At 39.2% G+C, this 27,882-nt stretch overlaps 1 protein-coding gene across 2 annotated transcripts in view; it reads right to left on the bottom strand.

Annotated features, from left to right (window-relative positions):
* The window catches only part of porb (P450 (cytochrome) oxidoreductase b), a 68,564-nt gene that overhangs the window by 30,351 nt on the left and 10,331 nt on the right, over positions 1–27,882 (bottom strand). The window contains exons 2-3 of one of the 2 annotated variants that reach the window (XM_079823039.1): positions 20,940–20,981; positions 11,140–11,332 (exon numbers count right to left, since the gene is read on the bottom strand). In XM_079823039.1, coding sequence (XP_079679165.1) covers positions 11,140–11,315 — 176 coding nt within the window. In that variant the 5' untranslated portion in view covers positions 11,316–11,332; positions 20,940–20,981. The remainder of the gene's footprint in view (positions 1–11,139; positions 11,333–20,939; positions 20,982–27,882) is intronic. The other variant, XM_079823038.1, reaches the window with a different exon arrangement.

The following is a 27,882-nucleotide window of genomic DNA, read 5'->3' as shown; positions in this document are numbered from 1 at the left end:
ATACCATTTTTTCTTTTGCCACTAATTAAAAGATAAAATCTGTCAGCTTTTGTTATGTAACATTAGGGTCAGGACTGATGAGTGCTGATATCTGGAGGACAATAACAAACCATTATCAGCTTGAAGGTCATTCATTATACATTTTCGCATGTATATGTGGTGTGCTATCGGGACACTCATTTAGATTAATTATGTCAGTAAAGTTGCAGGTAATGATTCAACAGATTTTATCCAAATTTAAGCTACACACAAACAAACTACACAACTTTTTAAACCTGAACATATTTTAAAGGTCCCATGGCATGAAATTTTCATTTTATTAGGTTTTTCAACATTAATATGAGTTCCCCTAGCCTGAATAATGTCCCCAAGTGGCTAGAAATGTTGATCGGTGTAAACAGAGTTCTGGCTGTCTTTCTCTGCCCTTGAGAAAATGACAGGCCAGACGAGCCAATCCTGAAGTCTCCTGTTTTGACGTAAAAACAGGAACGGTTACCTCCCTTTCCTCCGCCCAGAGAATCTGGCACGCCCATGCAAGCGCTCGAGAGATCATGGGTTGTGACCGAGTGAATGCTGGCAGTTTCTCAGTGTTTGGATGTACAAATGAAAACAGAAGTCTTTTTTCAGTTCCTTCTGATCTGTGATCAGTGATTTCTGATGTGTAGCTAATTATTTATTATTCGTGCACACACTGCGGCTTCTCTCTATCCCGACAGAACGGTGTTTTCGTGTTTTCTATCTTGTGAGTCCATGTTTTTGTACGTCCTCGTCGCGTCTATCTGTTCTAAAATGTGCATACAGTCGTGAGTTTCAGCTCAACATCGGCAGACTCACATCTTTAGAGATAAACTTCACACACGCCGAAGCTCGGGCTGCACTAGCCGGTGGCCTTCAACATCCCCGACCCCCAGTACTGCATCTGGCCCACAGCGGAGGCACCAAACGCGGCGTGAGATTAAGCAGAAGGGGGGTAAGCGTGAGGGTATATACGGGCTAGCCAGTTTAGCCCCACAATAAACTGGATTACATTCGATTACTGCTGTTGTGTCTTTGTTTGCGCTGTGTACTCAATGCGCGTCACTGACGCTTTTCATTTGATAGGAAAATATCTAAAAATAATGCTATTATTACCACTTACTCGTAACTCGTTCATCTCCACAGCTGTAATGGTACTTTGCATGTGTTACAAAGTTGGTAATAATGATGAAGACGGACTCGGCGTGACTGGGACTCGTGTTTATTCAGAACTCTCAGATACAAACACAAACTTCCGCTGACAGCGCTCTCACACTCAGCGCTACTCAGTAGTAACTATAAATAACTTTGTTAGCAATCGCTCCGTCTCTGATACATTAGTGATGTCCGGTTCGCAAACTAATCATTCTTTTGAACCGGTTCTTTTTAGTGAATCGAATCAGTTCACCAAATATATAATTTACTAAAGTTACTAACTTTCTGACATGAGTGACAGTCCCTCCGACTAGAAATAAACTAATAACCTGAAGTATATGCTGTAACTACAACAGTTCACTGAACTGAGACTGACAGAACTGATGTGAAGTGAACTCAGGTCCATCCGTCTCTCTGGCAGCAGCTCGTGCGTCGTAGACCTCGTTAAACCACGCCCCCTCCGCTCTCACAGCAGACACGCCCCTTGAAACAGGGCATTCAGCCACAGGGCAAAAAGCAGTATAGAAAAAATGCCTTTTATTTCTACATTATGACATTTTATGATGTAAAAATCATACTAACAATATAAGTACACCTCCGGAAACAATATAAAATAATAGAAAAATGCCATGCCATGGGACCTTTAAAGGTGGGGTAAGTGCTTTCTGGTAACCGATGTTGATATTTCAATCACCAAAACAAACACGCCCCTACCCCAAAAAGGGTCTCGTCCCTATTTTGATAGCGTCACCCCACACATACAGTACATACATAATGCAGGCAACAACTATGGCAGAATCTGCTTAGCCAGCCGGCCGAGGGCCTCGAGGGTATGATGGCATCAATAAGTGGTAATCCAGTTTGAATGTTCAATGAAAAAGTCATCCCAAAAACACAAACACAGCTCTATAGCATGAGCACGAACATATTACAATTATGACAAGATTAGAGGGTTGTATCGATCACGAAAAGAGGAACCAAACATAAAGGAGTTTATTATCTTACTCTTCGGACACACTCTGGAAGTTGACCCTTGAAATAGACAGCGAGGAGGTTTAGACGCTCCAGGCTTAGCGGGTGTGGAAATTAACAGGTCTTTATCATCGCTGAAGTGAGCGACAATACGGCTGCAAATGGACAAACAAGCAAACATGACACACAAGCAGGGATGCTCACATTGACCGTTTAACCGTTAACCGAAGGTAAGAATTTTAACCGATTAATTCTATCAGTTAAATGGTTTAAAATGTTTTTTTTTTTTTTGCTGTTTGCTGCATGGTTAAAGGTGAACTATGTAGGATTTTTGCAGTAAAACATCCAGAAATCACTAGGCCAGTGTTATATATTTTGTTCAGTTGAGTACTTAGAATATCCCAAATGTTTCCAACTATTTGTAAATCGTGAGAAAATTGCTATTTTAACCAAGGAGCCGGGACGTGTGAGCTATGCGTGTGAGGGAGTCGCCTGTCGATTGCGTCATATCTGCGTCACCCTCGGTCTCCGGTTTTATTCAGTGAAACACTTTACTCTCACTGCATTGTGAACAAGTGTCATAGCAGCCGCCGAGCGAACGTCATAACTTCCTTTTCAACACACTCAGATATATCTAATACGATAAACAGAGCTGCGTTACCTCTCACTCAGCACTGGAGAAGAGGAAGTGCCGCCGGCAACTGTGTCATAATAAAAGTCCCGCCGGCGATTATGCCATAATAACTGTCCCGCTCTTCAATCGCTCCTGCGGCCTTGCTCAGCTCCACAACACTCGGTCCTGCTCTGCTTCACTACAGTAATGTTAATAATCGCATCCATGAACATGATTTCTGCCCGAGTCCTATCCTGACTTGTTTTCCACCGGCTGTGAGGTGAAGACCACATGTCCCGAGATTCTGCGCTCAAACGTGGCGTCATCAAACTACGCCTTTGTTTTGAACAGGCGACCTCTAGTGGACGGAAAAGTTACATAGTGTAGCTTTAAAGAAAAATATGCTATATGCATACATGCTTATTTGTTAACTCGCGGGCGCGTCATCCGTGCACACACGTGCCTACAGACATATTTCGCTGAGCAACAAGCAAAATGAAGCGAGCGAAAAGAAGTACTGTGTGGGACCATTTCGATAAAAAGGGTGACGAAGTTACTTGTAAAATATGCCACGCGGTATTAAAATACAGCAGCAGCACATGTACAATGCAATAATCACCAGCGAACCAAACATCCACAAGCATCGAGTGATGAAGGGCAACAAACTTTGCCCTCCATGTCATCAGGGAGAATCTGATCGCACGGCGATCTGAGGAGATAAAGCGGAGAATCTGTTCAAATGAAAGGCGCTTCCCAAGGCTGGCCACTCTAGCGAGGCGTTATCTTTGTATTCCCGGGACATCAGTGCCATCTGAGAGGGTGTTTTCAGCCGCGGGTCTAACGGTCATCAGGCTGCGCTCCAGACTAACCCCACAACATGTAGACATGTGACTTTTTAAAAATAAAAACTAGACAATGTGTGGATTGAGGTAGGCCTGCTATTTTTATTTGACGGAAAAAAAATTGTCTAAAATGCCGGTTGTTCAAAGCTTCAAATGGATTCACTGTGTTTTCATTTTGTCATCTTAATTTGTTAAATATTTAAGTAAAAAATATTTAGTGTAGGCCTATTTATTTTATGCTTATTATTTATATAATTTTTTTCTGTTTTTCTGTTAGAAACGCTGCAGGTGTGTGACAATTTGATAATGTGAATACAGGTTGTTGTTTATCTGTTCTATGCTGCTGTTTGCATGTTAAAATAAACCCCCTCGACAATTGTGTGTCATATATATATGTCATATATTATTATCAATAGGCTATACAATATTATAATCTTATTAGTTAACGGTTAATAATCAGGTGTCGATTGTCGGTCTGGAAAATTAACCGAAATGAGCATCACTACACAGCACACAAGCATATTCATGCAAAATCCAGCATATATTAGTTCTGTGAAACAAAACAAAACCAATGTTACTCGCCTATCGAGAAGAAATAACGCAACGCTCGCTCCTTGAGTTCTCTCCAGCGCTGGAAAGCTGATACTTCTTGCCTGATCGTAAGCCTTCTTTTGTTCCACAGACATCTTCTACATGTGTTTTTTTTTTATCTGCCCTCTCTCTCTTTCTGTCGTCTCTCAGCTAATGTCCGTCCTGTGTCGTGTCTTTTGAATAATGACGTGCACTGAGCGCTCTCTTCTCCCCGTCATTTGAAGACACACCCCTTACTGCCGATTGGCTATAAGTTTGTTTTGGTACTCAGCCCGAGACACTTTTCTAAAGCATTTTTGAAATATCACTTACCCCACCTTTAAAACCCTAGGCATCATACACTTGCCAACTTTGTAAATGGTTACATACACTAAACCAGTGGTTCTCAAATGGGGGTACGTGAAGGCACTCCAGGGGGTACGTGAGATTTTAAAATATAGCCTACATATATTTAAAAAGTAGCATCCATGCAAAAATCCTTTAAAAATAATTATTTAATAAATATTTCAGGAAAATATAAGTTTTAAGTTCATAAAATTAATTTTATATTCAGTAGGCTAATCAATTTCATTATCCTAAAAACCCAGAGTCTCCCCCATACCAGGATGGTTTGTCATACTCATTTGAGGTCAAATGTGACCGTACACCTTTTTTTCTAGGTTTCAATTAAATAAACCAACTATTTTTCAATTAAATAAATGTTCTATATTTTAGTTTAATAATATTTATTAAATATTTTGAGGATATCTTTTGGTACTAAATAGGCCTACTATTTGTGCAATAATTATGGTCCATTTGTATTATTATTTATATTACTATTAGTGATATATTACAATTAGTATTACAATTAGTGTAGTAATTAAGGTTAAAATTAGAGGCAAATTAGAGTCATTTTGTGGCTGGAAAAATAATCATTTTCATTTATAAAGCCATGGTTTAACTAATAGGTGTTTGTATGGCTCTTTAATAAATATACATGTATCTAGTCTGGTTGCTCAAAAAAGTATTACAGATCATAACTTCTTACTTATTTTTAGGTTTTGCATTTGAATACACATTTAGACATGATCAAACACTAGATTTCTTTAAATGTGCAATTTTAAAAAGTTAATAACTTGCATCCTTATATATATATTAGGATATATATATATCCTAAAAGCAAACACGAGTGAATATTAATGAATGCAAGCAAATATAATTTAACCCAAGAAAAGTTTAAAATAGTGCTAAAAAGACAAACGTATTTTTACTTATATGTACAGTAGGATATATACATACGAATTGATACTGAATCAAGACTGAAATAGATATTTGTGCCTATCACCAAACATCATCATCAAGTTTTACTTTGAGTGAGTTTGTTGAATTTTCAAAGAGTTCCTCAAGCGTGGGGAAATTGTAAGATGGGAGAAGCCAGAAAACCTGATTTACCGGTTTCCATCCAGATCAATAACCAGGCAATGCAAGTAAACCGTGTTAAACCATTGTATAAAATACAGGTTATTCCCTGGTGGTGACATCAAAACATAAGCAAACATGTAATTTACTCAGAGTATTCTATTCATTATGTGAGATGTGATGTGAAAAACTTGCATTCTCCTCTCAAATAGTTTCTACAACTGTCCCACTCGTCCTTTGGCTGCACGAGATGAGAACAAGTTTTTAAAAAATATTTCTTGGGTCAAGAAAAAGAAATTGCAGTTTGAGCTATATTTCTCCTCACATACGGCAAAAACACTCGATGTGGATGGATGTGCTTAAATCTGCCGTATAAGGATGCTGTCCTGTCACATATCACACATGCACACTTATTCACACAATAAAGCTTAAACTAGGGATCGACCGATATGGATTTTTTAGTGCCGATGCCGATACCGATTTTTTTTTCATCGGCCTTAGCCGATGACCGATACGGTCTGACGATTTTCTTGAGCCGATATTTGGAGCCGATACTGTTTTTGCTCCCTCAGTTTACATAATAAAAACGACACAATGATCATGATGATAATTTAAAATTTAAAATTTAAAAAATCTACAATTTAAAAAAGCAACATTTATTGAACTAAAAAAAACTATTTAACAAATAGTAAAAACAGGTGAGGTAGAACAAGAAAAAAAAGAGTTCAGTGGTGAAAATAAATTCTGAAAATATTTAAGCATAAATAAAATAATTACACTATTGCACACAGTATCAACAAGCAAGCAGCATAAAGTGCACACTGACTGTACTATACTTAATTTTAAAACTATTTACAACCTAGTCATTTAATGGTTACACTCTAAAAAATGCTGGGTTAAAAATAACCCAAGTTGGGTTGAATATGGACTAACCCAGCAATTGGAAGACATTGAAAAAATCTCCCAATGCTCCACGTGAAACTTCAGTCTTTCGACCTTTTACCATTGTGTCAAATCTCAATTGATTTTGATTAATATGCGCGAGGGAGGGAGAGCAAGACAGTTTGAAGATGGTGAGAGCTGCCCTGTGGACGCCTGTCTGTAAATAATGCAGGGGAAAAAATATCAGCGAACGCAGCAGCCTTGTATCGGCCGATGCCGATACACGTAAAAAAAAAACGCAAATACCGGCCTGATATATCGGTCTAACACTAGCTTAAACGTTTTAGCGCATTTACATGACCATGTTTGTCGCCATAAGCATAATCGGTTTAAAAACATGCATTTAAAAGCACTCATACACTAGACGAAGTTTCACATGGGAAGCGACAATACCTTGAACGCACTGTTATTGGCTTATCACGCTGTCCATTCTGTCAATACGATTATGCCTATGACCGGTCATATCATAGTTCTGTTCATTTTGACAGCGTGTTTCATATGCATTTACCTGCACATTGTTTAAACATCATATGGAGTTTGAAGTTACTGCACTTCTGCAGCAACACAACTGGTCACAAGACACAAGACAACCAATGGTGTTCAACATCGACATGGTCTCGAAGACTTTGTGTGCCCGCACAAGTGAGGACTTGCTGTTTGGGACAGGGCCAAAGTTCTTTTTAGAAATCTTAGATGAAAAAGGATGATAATTATACGAGTATTAATATTGTATGGTATTTATTAAAGTATATTTAAGTATAATTCTATAATATCAAATAAAATTTTTCTTCAGTTGTTCCTCCAGAGAGTTTGTTTGTTTGTTTATTATATTTTTAACGCCATGTTAGCATCGAGGTTATTTACATGGCAAACACAAGGTCAATATCACAATCCATACTTTTAATTACTAAAAAAACATTTAAACTTGACATTAGGGCTGGGCAAATTTAAAAAAAAAAATGTTTTATGTGGTCGATTCTCAAAGGCCACGAATCGATTTTTTTCCTTATTTATTTCCGCAAACATTGAACATAACATAAATCTAATTACTAGTCTTCTCCACTAGATGTCACCCTCTTATTTGCCTTGCGTGATGTTACAAAGGAGCGAGAGGCGCGCATGTCATTCATTCAGTGGTTAAATGGCGCTTCCGGTGCGTTGTCGACGTTTGTAACGTTAATGCTGAGGTGAAATGCTGTAGGAATACTACAAATCTGCAGAACCATTTGATGAGACATCACCCAGACGTTGCAACACCCCCACAGCCGAGCACACAACCGCTAAAAATAGATCACATGCATGCGAATGCTTGCCTTGCATCATGATCATTGTATTAAACTTGAGCGTTCACCTAAGCACGTACGTTAGCCATTATAGACATATTCAAATCAACTGAGTCAATAGACAGCGCAGGACCAATAATTCCAACCTAATAGCTTATGTTATAAACAGATTTCCTCAAATAAAAGTTAGTCCACATAAGTCAGCATGTTAAGGTATTGTTGTTCGTTACCATGGCAACTACTTGTGTCCAGGTATGAACGCGCTTCTCGTGTATGAAAAGTAACTGCACACATGATGGGCGACAAAATCCTTGTTGTGTACTGAAAATAGCTGAAAATCCTCCAATATCCTTTTTATGTTTTAGAAAAATGATCTATCAAAATATCCATAAAAACTAAATTGAATAAAATTCTTCTCAGATAAATTTTTTTTTAGAATAAAGTTGCATCAAAACGTCATTGTATTTAACATCATTTTATGCGTTTGAAATATAGAGATGGGTTCTGTTTTAATGTACCCAAGTGTACCTAAAATAAAAAGAGTTTAATATACAGGTTTGTGGCTCCTAATTTCTTTTGAATTACCCACTTGTAAACTTATGTTAACTGTCCTTTTTTTATAAATATAGTATTTGTATTAAATCTATATTCATTGAGTTGAATCAAGAGTCGAAATCGAATCGAGAATCAAAATCTAATCGGTTTGAGAGCTTGCGAATCGAAATCGAATCGAACTGGAACATCTGAATCGATACCGATAATCGATAGAAAATCTAAAATAAATTCAGGTTATACTTTCTCCAGTGAGAAGTGAGGTCTAGTCCTCACTATAATGTTTATAGTAGGTCTGGTAATTGGTAAAATGGTGAAAGCTAAATATTTTATTTAAACTTTTAATTTATGATTTTGATTTACAGACAGCCTTTTTCCATTGGTGACAAGTGGGAATTCTTTGGATAAATACAAATGTTTGAATTAAAAATGTTCAAGGTTTGCTATTATGCAGTTTGATTGGCTGAATTATCATATGAATTACTTACTGAACCATTTATTGAATGTATTGATTAAAAAAAAAAAATTCAAGTAACATTTTCCTTTCCCAACCCTATTCCTGTCTGTCTCTTAAGCCAGGTGATGTATGAAAGAGAGAAACAAAGCACAAAACATGTCCTTCAACCATGAGGAAGTCCTACAGTTTGTTTTCTCTCTATAAAAACTCAGGACTATAATGTCTGGCATTGAGTAAGACCTTTGCCAATGACATTAGTCAAGGCTAAGCAAGCAATAAACATTCCCTGAAACTCCTGCGTCAGCAGTATGAAGTACGGCCTAAGAAAACACTAAATGTTTCCAAGAGGACAGTCGAGTTTTAGTGGGAAGACTGCAATGATAAACCTGCCAATTTCATTTCTCATTTAAATTTCTCAATTTCAATGAAACCTGATAATTTCATTTCTCAAAATACTATTTTTTTCTGAGTTACAACACAAATGCTAAGAAAAACTAACCAAATTATATTTTTGAATCAAGAATCACTTTTTTTTGCAAAAATGTTTTGCTCATTTCTCCTAAAATTATCAAAGTTTCCAAGCGACAAGTTGCCAGCAGCAAGAAATGCACCCATTCACACTGAGCCCAAAACTGCTGAGTGACAATACACAATGACAGAAGATTTAACAGAAGATTTAATGTCCCATTATGTGGAGCAGGACTTTGGAGCAATCACATTTCAGGGTGGGTGAATAAAACCCTCATTATTGTGAGAGTGACAACAATTGAAAATTACAAGTGGATGATATTATACTATCTGAACAGTCTGCTGTATACGGTCTGTTTTTCTCTAAAAATACATTGCATTAATCGGTATAGGATACAGTACTACCATGATATATGCTAAAAGTTGCACTTTACAATTTAAATAATTCTCATTACAGTAGCTTTACTATAAATTTTTTTTATAAAGTATTATACAAAATATTTATAAAGTATGTATATGTGTATGTGTATATGTATGTATGTATGTATGTATGCATGTATGCATGTATGTATATATATATATATATGTATATGTGTGTGTATTTATGTGTGTGTATTTATGTGTGTGTGTGTGTGTGTGTGTGTGTTGCGCGCACACACACACACACACACACACACACACACACACACACACACACACACACACACACACACACACACACACACACACACACACACACACACACACACACACACACACACACACACACACACACACACACACACACACACACACACACACACACACACACACACACACACACACACACACACACACACACACACAAAAGCATTAGGATATATATTAAAAATAAGATTCTACATAGGACCGTTTGATTCTCACTGATCTCAATGACCTGTATTAAAAATAAAAATAAAAGATATCCAAGATTTTTAACAAGTGAAGATTTTTTCAATTTTACATTCTAATTGTTCTCTACTCCTCATCTGGACAGTATTGTAGAGAAACGATACACTGTAAAAAAATTCCAAGAATTTACAGGATTGAAGAGTATTATTTTACAATAATTTACTGTAGTCAGATATTTACAGTGAAATCAATGCATGCTGGGTCATTTTCTTATGAACTGCTGTTAATCAAGAGGAAAACGATGCTGACATCACAGTAATTTACTGCTCTTGTTTCACTGTGAATTCACATGATAAAGTTGTCTTTAAATCATGCCACTGTAAGAAATTATATAGTTTAGTACTGTAATTGTTTTGAAGTCACCCTGATGGTGATCAGTGTTGCATGTGCTTGGGATCTTAGACCTTGACCCATATTCAAATTTCCGATCTAGCCAAGTCAAAAGTGTGATAAATGAAAACATTTGTTAAAACAATGACAAGCTAGAATATAAAATCAGCTAATTGGCTGTTTTTAAGTTAGTCAAACTATACTATTATTAGCACTATTCCAGCATAAAGATTTACCAAAATCTCATTTCAAATTCAGAATTGTTCATAGATGGATATTTCACAATAGTGAAGCAGCTGCAGAGATTTGTCTTTGAAAGATTTGAAATCATTTTGCAACATAAAAATGGTGACACTCAACAAATAAGTTCAGCTGGCACATATAAATCAAACAAGAATCAAGAAACTCCACAGCATAATCTATTCATGCCACACTGCATGCTGGGAACCTTCATAGTACATATGCACTGATATTCTGATATTCCAAGAGTTAGACACAAGAGAAGTGCTACTGTGAAATTACTGTGAAAGTCATGCAATTTCATTTCACACAAAGTGTTTAGCAGCGTACAGAAACATGTCAGGTACTTACGCAGTCTCTAGTTTTTTAAACTCTGGGATGGGTTCAATTTTTTTGCGGAAAATCAGCCAGTAGATGAGCAGGCCAGCGATGAGAGTGAAGAGGAAGAGGTCCAGGTTACTGAAGAAGGGCTCGTCCTCATCCATCAGCTCCGAATGAGTGGAGGGATCGGGCTGTGTGTCTGCCATTGTTAGGAGGAGCAGAGCTGCATTAAGAGAAAAGAGATAACATATATACTCTTGTTACAGTGATGCAAATGTTGTGATTTTCTAAAAAGGACATTTTGGCAAACGCATTCACATCTGTACGTCTCATCCATGTAAGGCGTAATCTGCATATTTAGTAACCTTGCATGGGCAGTTTTATCTAAGGCAAACAAAAAATAAATAAAAGCCAAGGTATGCACTAGTCTTGCCACAAAATCATGACATTCATACAGGTGTGATATCCACGTTCTAAAAGTCAAAACTATGAATTAAAATTGAAACGGATTTCGTGTCTAACAATTGTGTCAGCGTAGAGTTCTTGCCCAGAACAGAACCATACCACCAGTCCAAACTAGATGTTAATTGTCAATCATCTCCTTGAGTCCTGACATTATAACATGCAACTTCACTTAACGTGAAACTTTGCGCATTGCGTTCATAGTCTAGGTTCATCTGCTTGCCTGTACATAGTATGTTTTATTTATAAGGTGTTTACTGAATTTGGTCCTCCAATATCATGGTCTTGGGGCCAGATTTACTAAACAGCAAATTAGCGCGAGAGTGCAATCACATAAAATCGCTGATGGGAGTTTAAAGTTCAGCGCGTGATCTACAGACGACGCATAAATTAAAGAACACAGACACAGGCAGATCATTTCCACAATGACCAACACAATCTACTGGTTAGCGCAAACACCAGTGCATTGACGAGCGCAAACCTTCTGAAGTGAATCTATGGGGTTTTAAAGGTCCTGTTCTTCGTGATCCCATTTTTCAAACTTTAGTTAGTGTGTAATGTTGCTGTTAGAGCATAAACAATACCTGTAAAATTATAAAGCTCAAAGTTCAATGCCAAGCGAGATATTTTATTTAACAGAAGTTCCCTTTCAAAGCCTAAAGCCCTGTACTTCCTGCTTTAATGACGTCAGTTGAACAGTTTGTTGACTAACCTCCGCCCACAAGAATACGCTGAAAAGGGGGCGTGGTCTTGTTGCTCTACCGCGTGGAGAAGAGGAAGTGTTGCGTTTGTAGAGTGTGTTTGTCGCCATGTCGTCGAGACGCTGTTATTTTCATCCCGGGTCTGATTCCGGCTCAAATTGATACGGTAATATAGACATGTTTACAATAACATTGAGCGCATGCATCTCCCCGTTATGGTAAGAGGCGTGACCTTTCCGGACAACGTGCGCTAAGCTGCTGTCCAATCACAACACGGGAACCGCTGGCACAATCAGAACTCGTTACGTATTTCTGAAGGAGGGACTTCATAGAACAAGGAGAAGTGTAAACAGCGGTATACTAGGGATGTGACGGTGAGGAAATTTTCCCACCGGTTAATTGATGTGTGACAACACCGGTAATACCGGTATCACCGGCGGAGGCTTTTAAATCTAAAGTAACATGCACACGACCGCTCTGAACTGAAAACGCGCCGGTGCGTACACACCGTGAATGACAGCTCGTCTGTAAATGCGCGCTCAGTGAGGCCATGGGTGCGTCTCAATCAGTTCCCTAGTTCAGTAGTCAGGGCACTGATCAAGCATTGATCAGTCTATGATTGAGATGCACGCCATGAATGAATAACAGTTCGTCCCCTTGTTTATACTCGACGCGCCCACACGAGCGCGAGGGTGCGCGCGGCAAAAAAATGCGCGGAGGCTCGCACTGCGGAGCAAGGCGAAAGTAAACAATGCGCGCTCTGTGCGGCCGTGCACATTTTACTTTCAGTTTTGAATTAGCGCCAATTCGGCTGCAGGTTGCTTGAATTGTGGGTTCATTAGCCTATTATTTTTAATGAAAAACACAACAACAAAACAAATGACAAACTCCCTTAAATAGGCGCTTTTACGTTTCGCTTTGAAACCAAATCTTCCGCAATCATCTCAATCAGCTCCTCACTCTTAAATCTGATGAATGACTCCTGCCGCTGCCGAGACTCACGGTCGGATCCTGCTTTATTAAGCAGATACGTTCAGTTTTTATTTGTATTGTCTGTTCTCTAACTGAACAAAATTATTTTATTACTATAAAAAAATCAAAGACGGTGGGCAGTGCCACGGTGGGCAAGTGATGTAACCGGTGTTGAGTCTGGACACCGGTAACACCGGCAACACCGACTATCGTAGCAAGCCTACGGTATACAGATCAGTAAATTGTGTGAAAAATACAGTTTTTTTACACGCGAAACATGAACACGTTATATTGCACACTGTAAACACAATCAAAGCTTCAAAAACACAGGAAAAACGGGACCTTTAAGAAAAATATCTGATGAACACAATCAGAGTTATATTAAAGAGGTGGTTGCCTGCGATTTGACTTTTTTAACTTTAGTTAGTGTGTAATGTTGCTGCTTGAGCATAAACAGTATCTGCAAAGTTGCAGCGCTGAAAGTTCAATGCAAACGGGGATATTGTCTTCTAAAGTTATGGAAGTTTATTGCCAACAAAAACGGCCGCTTCGGACTACAACAAGCTTCTTCCCGGGTTGGTGACATCATAAACCCTTGCTATTAACATAAACATTGCCCCCGCGAACACGCAACAAAGTGGGCGAGGCCACGTCGCAGTCATTGCGAATGAGAGAGAGCTGTTGCAGAACTACAAACTAAATTTGGCATCGATTGGCATCTAACCAATCTAAGACCATTGCGTTTTTCGGAGGGATGGGCTTCATAGAAGCAGGAAGCAAACGAGCCGTTCAAAGGACAGCGGAGACAGCGGTGTGGAACAAAGGTAAAATAGAAGAAAAATACAGCGTTTTTAAAAAAAAAAAGGAGAATGTGGAGATGTCGTCACGACACAGCGCACGCCCCCAAATATCACGGCATCCTCCCCCTTCCGCCATTTTGGGGGTATGCCCGCCAGATAATGGATTCGGACAGAAACTGGAGAAGAGATATTCTGATGATTATTATGTACATAGTTTTCCAAACTCAACTGAACATGAAGTTTTAATCCATCCAAGCCAATCTGAGAAAGCAGCGGCTGGTAAACGTACGCCATTATTTCACCACAGGGTGTCAGTCATCGTCTAAACTAATGATCGCGATGCTGAAGTGTGAGACACTTGATCAATACAAACCTTTAATTTATTTGTATTAAACATGTTGATCACTATTCTGTAATTTTTCATTGTCAGTCATTTTACTGTACGTTATAAACATGTTTGTGCCCAAAACGCTTAATTAATATTCAAGGTAGGCCTAGTTGACTGTCATTTTCCCTGTGTGCATTACTGTTAAAGATTAATTCAATATTTAACATTGTTAACATTACATTAATTTAAGGCACGTACCGAGCATTCATTCTACTTAAGGCGGCTGGAATAAAAGCACCAGCGCACACAAACGATCATTTTAATTTTTAGTGAAATTAATTTAAAAATGTAAACTCAACAGGTATAAAATATGATCAGTAAGAGAAAAACACTGCTATGAGGACGAGCACTGGACTGCTGCAGGATAGTGGGGAGATATATTTATTATTCAAAATGCACAGGAAATATATTTATAGACACATTTCAGTGCAAGGTGGTAAAGAGTTGTGAGTTCTGCTGCGGCAGCTCGTATGGGTCAAAGTTTTTGATATCAGCTTCTCTAAATACCTCAGCTTGGCACTGGTAGTAAGTTTCTCCCTGTAAGAGACCTCTTCTCCATTTCTTCTAAGTTTTCTCGTAATTTATCCGCTTTAACGCCACAATGATAATTCCTCGAGCCGTCTTTCCTGCTCTGATCTCTGTATCGCTCTTACAATGTTGCCCCTGGCAACCGATAGCGTGGGATCCCGGAATGGTGGACGGGCTCAGACTCCGCCCAATCTGTCACGTGACCACAAGCGACCATGACGTATCTCCTCATTCTAAGACATGTTATACTGCGCCCCATAAACACAACCAAGCCTAGGAAAACACCACGGAACCACCCCTTTAAAAAATATCCTGATGTTGCCAAGCTTTGTAATGGCAGTGACGGGGTCCAGTGAGTTTGAAGCTCATAAAAGTGCTCCACACGGCTCCGGGGGGTTAATAAAGGCCTTCTGAAGCGAAGCCATGTTCTGAAGCATATACAGATTTAACTAGGGTTGGGTATCGGTTGTTTTATATACAATACTGGTGCCACAACGATACTTTTAAAACGGTACCGGTGCCTAAATGGTGCCTGAACCAATACTTTAAAAACATTTTTTTTTTAAAAGAGCCACAAAATGACGGTGGATTTTAAAAAAAATTAAATTAAATTAAATTGAACAATTTATAAAGGTTTAAAGTATACTTAAATATAAATAAATACAAAACACAACACATTTACATGAATTCACAGTAAAACCTAAGCCACCTAACCCAACTACATTAATTTAACACTATATAAAAGTTACAGGTCTAATAACAGCAGTAGTCTGTATTCTTGGTATGCTACAAACCAGCTTCAGGTTGCAGCTTTATTTTGCAGAAATATGACCATATTCTCTGGCTAAATATTTTAGAAAGCATTTCCATGGCGATGGGTCATGCTTTTCATGTGACACTAACCAGCCACAATAGTGCTGTATATGACAGATGTATCGGTTTTATTTATTTTTTTCCTTTTTATTCAATACATTCACAAACTATGTCATGAACTATCTGATATTCCAATTTTCAAATATGTGCAAGTGAACGTGTTTTGTCATTTTAAAAACCTTTATAATGATCATGTTAGTTAATCTATAATGCGTGATGGGCGCCACGTCTCTGGGAGAGAACTGGAAGAAGAATGGAGTAAACTATATTATAGTTAACTATATAATGTGTATCTAATAAGACACGTAGTCAATTATAATTGAAAGGATTGCCACTTCCATAGACATCAGTGCGTATTTAACACACTAAATGTATTGTTCACTATTTCTTATGAGTATTTAAATGTCTGAAACCTAAAATAAACCTTATGTGGTTGAAACCACTGAATAGTTGTCATTATATATATATATATATATATATATATATCAAGCACTGATATCAAGCGTCTGTCTCTGGCTCAGCGCCAACCAAAGCACAAAAGCTCATGTTAATTGAATTGGCATCGGAATGAGGCACTGAAATCTGCATTCTGTTTCGTCATACACCTAGGATGACTGGAGGGTTAGTAAATCATGGGATGAAATTAAATTTAAAGTGAATTAATTCTTTAATGGCTTTGGAATGTAGTGGTCGGTTTACTGAAAAGAAGCAGCCTCTATGACATATGCAGCCTTCGGAGAACGCAGCCTTCGAAATGAGACACAGAAGTTTCTTTTTGTCTTTTTTTTTTTGTTTCCATGTGTACATCTGTAATGCATATGCTTTATACTGTTTAATAATAATAATAATAATAATTCACTGAATTCACAAGTGTGACTCAAAATGAGCCAAGAAGCTCAGTTAATGCTAAACTAATGCCAAATTTTAGTATTGATTTATGTGAATTAAAATCATATGTAGGTCACGCCTGTCAGTTGTTTGTGAACTAAATCTGCTTTAAAAGGGAATTTTTATGTTTAAAAAAAAACAAAAGAAAAAAAAGAATCAAAACAATAAAATTACACAAATTAATCCCCATGCATCTTCCCCACTGCTGTAGTGGTTTCAACTGATATAAAACTACTATAGCAAAGATTACATTCATAAAATATTATGCATTTTTCCCTAAGTGACGTCTGTTTTTATTTTGTTTGTCAACACACATTTTGTTTGTCAACACACACATTTAGTTTTTTCTCATTTTTAAATACAATGTTATGTTTTGTTTTTTCACTTGTTTGCACACATGAAGTAACCTAAATTGATATTTTAATGTATTTAAATGTTTTGATAGTGTATGACAAGTTTTGGGAATAGAATAAAAGTTTTTTTTAACTTGCTGATCAATACATATTATGCATCCACTAATGATCTTCCTTTCTAACTAGTGCTGGCTACATGACAATTCATAATAATTCATGATGTCAGACCCAGCAAACCATCCAATTTAATTCTTAAAGGAACACGCCAACTTTTTGGGACTTTGGCTTATTAACTGTATTCCCCAGAGTTAGATCATGTTAAATACAATGTTAAATACAATACAATTTTGTTTTTATGGATATTTTGATACACTTATTCTAAAACATAAAAAGGATATTGGATGATTTTCAGCAATTTTCAGTAAAGGACAAGCATTTCTTGCGATTTAGCCGACCGTCATTCAGACTCTGTCCGTTTTTATGGAGGCTTTTTCCTCCAGGGGCGTCTGAGCTTTGATTCGTGCCCTGGATGAAGCATTATATTTCGTCACTATCTCTGTTATTTGCATGCCTTCCTTAGATACGATTGTCATTCGATTTTATCTTAACGACAAGCATATATGCGATACTGGGCAGGATCGACTGAAAACCCCCGAGAAAAAAATAAAAAATAAAATAAAAAATAAAATAAAAAAATCGATTCTTGGCCTTGAGAATCGATTTTGAATCGACCACATTTTAAAAAACGATTAATCGAAAAATCAATTTTTTTGCCCACCCCTAGTCACTACTGTATTGCAGTTTTTCCCGTGCTCCATGTATCCCCTGTAATGTTAGTATTGTGTTGTCACGAACGCACTTTGTCACAGTAACAAATGAGCGGTGCTAGAGGTAATTCTCTGGACTGTAGCATTTACCTTGCTAATGAATTGGAGGGGACAGGGGAGATGGGCAGTTTTAATTTTTGTCTGTGGGTTCATTGAGCAAAAACAGCTAACGTTACCTAGTCACGCTGGTTTTGTTGACGGGAGTAACAACGCTGCTTCTCCGGTGCTGCAAGCAAATCACTCCCCAGAAGTAGAGCAGTGTTGCGCCTTCTGAGAATATGGTCCCCAGTAGGCTTGCTACGATAGTCGGTGTTGCCGGTGTTCAGACTCAACACCGCTTACATCACTTGCCCACCGTGGCACCGCCCCACCGTCGTTTTTTTTTTTTTTTTATCCTAATAAAATAATTTCGTTCATTTAGAGAACAGACAATACAAATTAAAACTGAACGTGTCTGCTTAATAAAGCATGACCCGACCGTGAGTCTCGGCAGGAGTCATTCATCAGATTTCATTCATCATAGAGTGAGGAGCTGACTGAGATGATCGCGGAAGATTTGGTTTCAAAGCGAAACGTAAAAGCGCCTATTTAAGGGAGTTTGTCATTTGTTTTGTTGTTGTGTTTTTCATATAAAATAATAGGCTAATGAACCCACAATTCAAGCAACCCGCCACCGAATTGGAGCTAATTCAAAACCGAAAGTAAAATGTGCACGGCCGCACAGAGCGCGCATTGTTTCCTTTGAGTCCGACACTCTGAGATGACGCAATTTTTGCCGCGCGCACCCTCGCGCTCTTTCGTTCGGACCATGGTGCGGACGCGTCGAGTATAAACAAGGGTTCACGGACAAATTGTCATTCATTCATGGCGTGCCTCTCACACAGACCGATCAATGCCTGATCAGTGCCCTGACTACTAGGGAACTGTTGAGACGCACCCATGGTCTCACAGAGTGCGCATTTACGGATGAACTTCATTCATAGCCTCACAGAGCGCGCATTTACAGATGAACTTCAATCATGGTCTCACAGAGCGCGCATTTACAGACGAGCTGTCATTCACGGTGTGTGCGCGCACTGGTGCGTTTTCAGTTCAGTTTTCAGTTGCGGTCGTGTATGTTACTTTCGGTTAGATAGAATTAGTGATTTACAAGCCCCCGCCGGTGATACCGGTATTACCGGTGTTGTCACACGTCGATTAACCGGTGGGAAAATGTCCTCACCGTCACATCCCTAGTCCCCAGTATGTATAAGTTTATAAGATGGCTGTCTCATGTAACCTTGTTATTTGTATACGCTGTGACTATACACATCACAACATAGCAAATAGGAAAAATGTTGGTGTTATTTTGTCACTTATTGAGCAGTAGGCTAGCTGGAGCCGTTTACCTCCAGTCTTTGTGCTAAGCTAGGCTAGCCAGGGAGGTGGGGGTGGCATGCGCGAGAATATGATGTAGAGCCGGCGTTCCGACACATGACCCGGAAGCGAGGAGCTTTGTTTACAAGCAGCGGAAGATGCGCCGTATCTAAGCTGTTGAATTAGGTCTTGGCGTAGTGGTCAAAATGGGGCTAAAGTGTGCATTTCCTGGATGCCCGAACCATGAGAAATGAACAAGTGCACGTAAAAGTGCCTTATCAAAGCGCAAAATGAAAGTCATATTCTCGTGCATGAGTCGTGGTATTTCGTGAGTTCACGTCAAAGGCCCAGGCAGAAGACAAGAACTTCTTGAATAAAGTCATTATTGTGATTTTTATTTTTTTGCACACTAAAACTATTCTTGTCGCTTCATAAAGTTATTGTAGAACAACTGTAGTGAGATGACTTTGTAACGACGACTTTAGTACCTTTTATGGGTCTTGAGAGAGGAAATGTCATTGCTGCCAATGTAGGCCTTCCTGAGCCATCGGATTTCAAAAAAATATCTCCATTTGTGTTCTGAAGATGAACAAAGGTCTTACGGGTATCGAACGACATGAGGGCAAGTAATTAATCACAGAATTTTCCTTTTTGGTTGAACTAACCCTTTAAGTACATAAAAAACAATTACTTTTGTAGTTTACTCGAGTAAAACTGAAAAGGATTACATCATTTAACTACTCCAATGAAAGGGCCTTGAATATTCTACTTAAATGTTATTTAACTTAAACAAACTGATCCAAATAAGCCAAACCAACAATGACATTTATATACAACCTTCTTTATCATCACCCGATAGCAAACACTACCATTATCTCACAGCTTTCCTTTCAAACATTGCCTTGTTCAGCCTACAAAGTCCATATCACCACCATAGCAACTGGGTTCCTATATCAACCCATCAGGGCAGTAATATTAAGAGACATATAGCAGTCACATGTTTGTACTTCTAAGTAGAGGAAAACAATGGTATAATTGTACCCTAAGGACCAATTGTGTACAGTTATACATTTTGCTCCCCAAGGAACAAAATAGTACCTCCACTGTACCTTTTTTTTTTTTTCAGAGAGTGTACTGTAAAAGTCACTAACACAGGAACTTGCTGTGAACTGTGAAGATCCAACCTATTCAGTCATGATGTCAAAAATAGTAAAATAGGTGTGTGATAACTAGGGTTGGGCATCCAGCACCGGTTCCAACTTGGAAGCGTTTTAAAAAAACAATGCCATTGGAATCATTTAGAAAATTTGTTTTCGATTCCGATCATCGGTTCCAAACGCGCAAGTTTGTGTCTCCATAGTGGCCACCGGATTTCCGGAAGTGCTTGCCGCGCCTGTTTGTTCTGTTGCAGCCATGGAGCACGGTAAGCGGTGCTCAAAAGTGTGGCTTTATTTCACTTTTAAAAAAGCCTGGGTCGGCAGAGTGCAACACATGTGTCAAACGTATTACTTGCAAGGGAGGATGCACTACAAATATACAAATATGTGGTGTACAAATTAACGAGTGTAGAATGTTTGACGTGCTGCGCAGGTCCACTGTCTCGTACTCCTCGGGCAACCCTGCGCAACGTTATTAAAGGGATAGTTCGAAATGAAATGAAAATAAAGCCATCTTTTACTCACCCTGCTATTGTCCCAGTGCCCTATGTCCTATCTTTTTCGGACCTCAAAAGCAGAAATTAAAAAAACAGGGTTTCTGCACATTTCACCAAGTCAAATTTAAGACTTTTTAAGACCTTTTTAAGACCATCATGAATTAAATTTAAGACCTATCACGCAATAAAAAAACGTACAAAGGAAATGCAGAATCACAAAATTAATTGAAAAGCAAATTTATTTATTCAAATTGAACAAAGTATTAGTAATCTTGCACTTCCTCATTGGTCAATCTCAGGATTTCACTAATATATATATATATATATATATATATATATAAATAATTTTTTTATTTCCCCTCCTTCTGAGATCAAAATTATTGATTATCATTTCCAGTTTTGTTGTTTTTTTTCATAGGATGCCACATTTGCCATATTAGATGCAAAATAGTCACACATGACAATAAAACAAACAAAATGCATGAATCTTACAAAAAAAGGCTGGTCCAGTGGTGTGCTATCTAGCTTTAATAACATTATCGCTTAGGGTGGGAAATATGACCAAAATCTTACAAGTAAGCAATTGCTTAAAGGGTTAGTTCACCCAAAAATGAAAATTCTGTCATTAATTACTCACCCTCATGTTGTTCGAGACCCGTCAGACCTCCGTTCATATTCGGAACACAAATGAAGATATTTTTGTTGAAAGCTGATGGCTGAGAAAGGCTTCAGACAGGCCTCCATTGGCATTCAGTACACTTATACTCCCAAGACGGATAAAAGGCACTTAAAACATCGTTACAAAGTCCATCTCACCACAGTGACTCTACAATAATTGTACGATGCGACGACAATAGTTTTTGTGCAAAAAAAATATCTAAATAACACCTTTATCCAATTTGTTCATGTCTTCCGTGTGTGCCTCCACAACGCATGCGCGAGAATATGACGTAGCGCCGGGGTTCAGGAATCCATGAAATGCACACTCTAACCCCATTTTGAGCACTACGCCGAGACCTAAAGCACGATCAATGTAGAATCCAACAGTTTAGATACTCGCGTCTTCCTCTGCTTGTAAACAAATCGCTTCTGGGTCATGTGTCCGAACACCGGATCTGCGTCATATTCTCGCGCATGCGTCGTGGAGGCACACACAGAAGACTTTGTAACGACGTTTTAAGTGCCTTTTATGGGTCTTGGGACTGTGAATGTACTGAATGCCAATGGAGGCCTATCTGAAGCCTTTCTCAGCCATCAGCTTTCAACTAAAATATCTTCATTTGTGTTCCGAATATGAACGGAGGTCTTACGGGTGTCAAACGACATAAGGGTGAGTAATTAATGACAGAATTTTCATTTTTGGGTGAACTAACCCTTTAATATAAGTAAAAAGTTATCAAGTAAACGGTCATTACATAGCCCGGAATAAACACACACACACACACACAAAAGTGCTGGGGGCGCATTTCAATGAGCAATAGATGTAGCGTTACATGGACGTAGGATAATTTAAGACCTGTTTAAAACTATTTAAGACCTAGAACTCAATACTTCAGAGAATTTAAGACTTTTTAAGGCCTTAAAGGGTTAGTTCACCCAAAAATGAAAATTCTGTCATTAATTACTCACCCTCACGTCGTTCGAGACCCGTAAGACCTCCGTTCATATTCGGAACACAAATGAAGATATTTTAGTGTAAAGCTGATGGCTGAGAAAGGCTTCAGACAGGCCTCCATTGGCATTCAGTACACTTATACTCCCAAGACGGATAAAAGGCACTCAAAACATCGTTACAAAGTCCATCTCACCACAGTGACTCTACAATAATCTTACAATGCGACGACAATAGTTTTTGTGCGCAAATAAAAATCAAAATAACACCTTTATCCAGCTTGTTATTGCCTTCCGCGTGTGCCTCCACGACGCATGCGCGAGAATATGACATAGCGCCGGGGTTCGGGAATCCATGAAATGCACACTCTAACCCCATTTTGAGCTCTACGCCGAGACCTAAAGCACGATCAATGTAGAATCCAACAGCTGAGATACGCGCGTCTTCCTCTGATTGTAAACAAATCACTTCTGGGTCATCTGTCCGAACGCCGGATCTGCGTCATATTCTCGCGCATGCGTCGTGGAGGCACACACGGAAGGCAGTAACAAGTTGGATAAAGGTGTTATTTTGATTTTTTTTGCGCACAAAAACTATTGTCGTCGCATCGTAAGATTATTGTAGAGCCACTGTGGTGAGATGGACTTTGTAACGATGTTTTGAGTGCCTTTTATCCGTCTTGGGAGTATAAGTGTACTGAATGCCAATGGAGGCCTGTCTGAAGCCTTTCTCAGCCATCAGATTTCAACAAAAATATCTTCATTTGTGTTCCGAATATGAACGGAGGTCTTACGGGTCTCGAACGACGTGAGGGTGAGTAATTAATGACAGAATTTTCATTTTTGGGTGAACTAACCCTTTAAATGTAGATTTTGAAATTTAAGACATTTTAAGACTTTTTAAGACCCCGCGGGAACCCTGAAAAAAAAAATAGTCCTGCACGCGCTCCTTCCTATTATGGAAGTGAATAGAGACCAGGCTAAAACATTACAAAAAATAAACAAATGTATCACGCAATGATACAGGGAGACGCCCGCCGTATATGGAAAGTGTTCAGAGGCATACTATAAGGTTTTGCGAGAAAGAAATCTTATTATTCAGTCAAAACACTGAGCTCGGCCATTACTCTGCGCGCGTTCCTGTGTGTGCGCGCTCAGCCGTCAGCAGGTGCCGGCGCTCATGCCTACTATAACTCGCACTGTTGTCATGGCACCCAGGATAAACACACACGCACCATTTTGAGAAATCAGGCTCAATAGAAACAAACGCGACTCTCGTCTTTTCTATAACGTATATGATAAGAAATAATACAATAATACTAATAATAAAACCTCCTGAAGTGAATGTTGTGTACCGGTTGTCATGCGTGAGGCTACTGACAGCTTGGAGTGCGCACACACAGGAATGCGCGCAGAATAACGGCCGAATTGCCCACGCTAGTAGCAGTCCTAATATGACTGCTGCTAATGCTATTGCTATTGCTAAACCGGTGGAGACTCAGTGTGAAACTCCATTCACCTTTGCAGCAAAGCAGGGGAAAATGCCAGTGGAGAAAGTCCCAAAACTAAAACTCATTATTGAATCAAAATAAAATGTTCCTCTGTGAAATGAGCCTGTGACATGTTTTGACTCCACCCCTCAAAGAATCGGAATCGAGAATCGAAAAGAACCGAAATGATGGTGATGGCTGCTTAATATTGACGCTCTACCTCAGTTGTCTATTTTTCAAATTGATCTATCCCTACTAAGTTTTTGTCTGCATCTCATGTAAATCCCTTGTTCTAGTGGCACTCTAGATGACATCTAAACGAGAATGAATCCACTCCCCAGTGAAGCAAAAGCATAAAGACGACGAGCACCTTCACGAGGCCATTGCTGAAATGCTTGATAAGCAACTGAGCGCCATAAAGCTAAGCATGTCGACAATTGTTCACCAGGAAATATCGATGATTACAGCACGATTGGACTCGCTGGGAAAAGGATGTCAAATCGTTCGGCAATAGATGTGACAACATGCAGGCTACGGTGCAGGATGTTAAAAGGGACTTGATTGCTAGCAAGTCCTGCCTAAAGGAGCTCCAGGAGAAACTATCTCTTCATGAAGATAAGTCCAGACAAAATAACCTAAGGTTGGTGGGCCTACGGGAAGGAGCTGAAGGAGGGAATGCAATTGAGTTTTTGCAGACCCATATTCCCAAGTGGATTCCGGCTCTACAAGGGAAGACGATCGAGATCGAACGGACGCACCGCTTGTACGCAAACTGGGATTCCTCCATGAATGGAGCGTGCACTTTGATTTTCAAGCTCCTTCGCTACAATGACCGACAGGCGATCCTGCAGGGAGCCAGGAGCGCATCACCTCTGAGCTATGAAGAGGGTCATTTGCGGTTCTTTCCTGACTTCAGCAAGGGAACGTCCCAAAAAAGGAAAGCCATGGTCGAAGGGAGAAAGCGCCTCCAACTACTTGACATCAAATCATTCCTGCTCTACCCTCCTCATCACATAATAGTGCCTCAATAGGAGTTATTATACTTCAGAACAGAAGATTCCCGTTTCTAGTAGAAAAAACGGGAAGGGACGAAAACGGGCGGTTTACATATGCTTCAGGTTCATGGAATAATTAAAAAAAGATTCTCTTCTCAGTATACTCCCCTTATAATTATGATGTAGACTTTTTTCCCATCTCTAAACAAATTCCTTGTTAACTTTGTCGACTACAACTTGGCCATAGGTATGGATGCTAATGCAGTTTGTAACCCTTTAATTGATAGATCCCTTGTCTCGGTTAATGGCGATCAGGCTTCGCAGTCATTAAACGAGCTCATTGTTGATAACGACTTATGCGATATCTAGAGAGTGAAGAATGAGAACTTAGAGACTATACTTTTTACTCAGCACGCCACAAATCATTCTCGAGGTTAGATTACATAATGATTTCCAAATCTCTTACCAAAGGCGTAAACCATTTTGATATTCTACCCGTACTGATTTCAGATCACTACGCTGTGATTTGTAATCTATCTCCGATAATTCCCCTAAGCTCCAAAAGGTGGCGTATGAATACAACTTTTTTGCAAAATGATTTTGTGAAACAATTCTGTTCTAAATGATCTGTGTTTCTCAAAGAAAACTCGAGCTCATTCACTCATCCACAAACCCTATGGGAAACAACCAAGTGTTTCTTGAGAGGAAACTTTATTTATTTTGCCTCCCATGTAAATAAATCCAGGGTAAAACAATTAACTTGTTTGGAGGCCCAGGTTAAATGTGTAGAGAAGGATCTTAAAAAAACTTTTACTGAACAGAAAAGCAGAATCTTGGGGAATTTAAAAACTAGAATTTTTGATACACTGTACCAAATAAAACTACTATTTTAACGGAGAGCGGCCAGGTAAACTAATGGTGTTAAGGCTGAAACGCAATGAGGCCTTGGCCTCAATAACTGCCATTAAGGATAATGCAGAGGTTCTTCACACAGCTCCAGGTGATGTAAACAGGATATTTAAGGAACTTGATGCGCATCATTTCAGATCAGAGGTGGGAGCGAATGAACAACCATTAAATTACTGTTAAATTTAGATCTCTCCCAATGTGAGGAGCAATGTGCCTTTCTCGATTCTCCAATAGAATTAAAAGAATTGAAGGAGGCTTTAGAGGTTATGAATAAGGGTAAGGCCCCTGTTCTGGATGGTTTACCCCCGGAGCTGTATCTGCCGCTATGGGATCTGATTGGACCACTCCTCCTTGACTCCATACATTTAGCTATAGATACAGGTTGTTTCCATAGAGACCAGAACACCGCTCTTATTTCTCTGCTGCTGAAAAAAGGGAAATACCACCCATTGCTGCTCTAGCTACAGACCGATCTCACTAATCGGTACGGATGTCAAGTTATATGCTAAAGTTCTAGCCTATCGTTTGGGAACAGTCGCCAGCTTCAAAAATCGGCCACGACCAGACAGGATTTTAGGGGTGCTCCGATTGATCGGCAACCGATCTCGATCGGTCGATAATCGCTTTGGGATGATTGATCGGCGGTCTCCAAAACGGCCGATCTCATGAACCGATCGCATGCTGACGACACATAAACCCGCACCTGCCGTGAGAGCGAGGGCATGATATGCAGCGACACCGTCTCATTCTCTTTCCAGCGCGGGTAAAATAATTATAATGCTGAAGGTGAGGTACAATTCATATTTCTATATTAAATAACTTACGCAGTCATTTGAAAACTTTCTGTGGGACGTAAATTCACGAACAGCGCGCGTGAATCACCGCGTGCGCGCTCTCTCTCTCTCCCTTTTGAAAATGCTCAAATGGCTTCACATCAGCGCATCGCATCTGCACTAAAATCGAGCTGCACAGTTGACACAGGATTTGCCACTTTGCACAATCGAGGCAGTGTCGCATCGTCACTAAAGTTTATCATTTGCATTTATTTTTGAGTCTTGCCAGTGTTCAAACCGCTCAGCACTCGCGCGCACGGTCTGGAGAGACGAGTGAATGTTTGTGCAACTGCATGTATCCGTGTTCGCTCTTAAAGTGACAGCTGTCGAATAAACTGCTGCTTGATGAACCTTTATGACACTCGCTGCTCTTGAATAACCAACTTTTGCAACCTTAAATGTAAGGATTAATCTAATTTAATTTATTCAGGGGAGACCAATATTAATTTACATTTGATTTCTTATTAAATGTCTTTAGTATTTCTTACCTCAATACTGTTAGACCTACCTGAAAAGTTGTTTTTAAAAACAAAAATGCACTGCATGATCAAATATTTAGGTGAGATAATTATATACATTTATTATATACATGTATTTGGGTAAGATGGCCTACAGTAGCCTTAAGTTATCTCATTTTCTAAAATTAACACTTTGTGGTTCTTCAAGATCTTGACTCAGTTAATTTAGAGTTAGTTTCATTTCTACAAATGGTGCAAACTCTACAAGATTATAGATAAAAGATTGCCATTCCCCTGCCATTCTGTGATCGGCAGTGATCGGCAATCGGCAGATCATGATCTTGGTGATCGGTAATCGGTGATCGGCCCCAAAAATGCAGATCGGAGCTTCTCTACAGGATTTCCTAAGAAACATTTTGCTATGGATAACATGCAACGCCTTTTGAACATTATTGACTCACCCGACCCGGTTAATGAACAACGTCGAGTGGAAATATTTATGGTCTGCCTTAACCCGTTTTGGCTTTGGCCGTCGTTTTATTCATATGATTCAGACCCTCTATGTTAATTCTTCTGCACGGGTCTCAACGCGGTTGTGCTGTTCGGATGCAATCCAGTTGAATAGAGGCACTCGACAGGGTTGCCCTTTATCGCCCTTGCTATTTCATTAGAGCC

Source organism: Gobio gobio (genome assembly GCF_949357685.1).
Source record: "Gobio gobio genome assembly, chromosome: 8".
In the NCBI taxonomy this organism is placed as follows: Eukaryota; Metazoa; Chordata; class Actinopteri; order Cypriniformes; family Gobionidae; genus Gobio; species Gobio gobio.
Note: the sequence above shows the minus strand (reverse complement) of the source record. Positions and strands in the feature narration are given on the sequence as shown.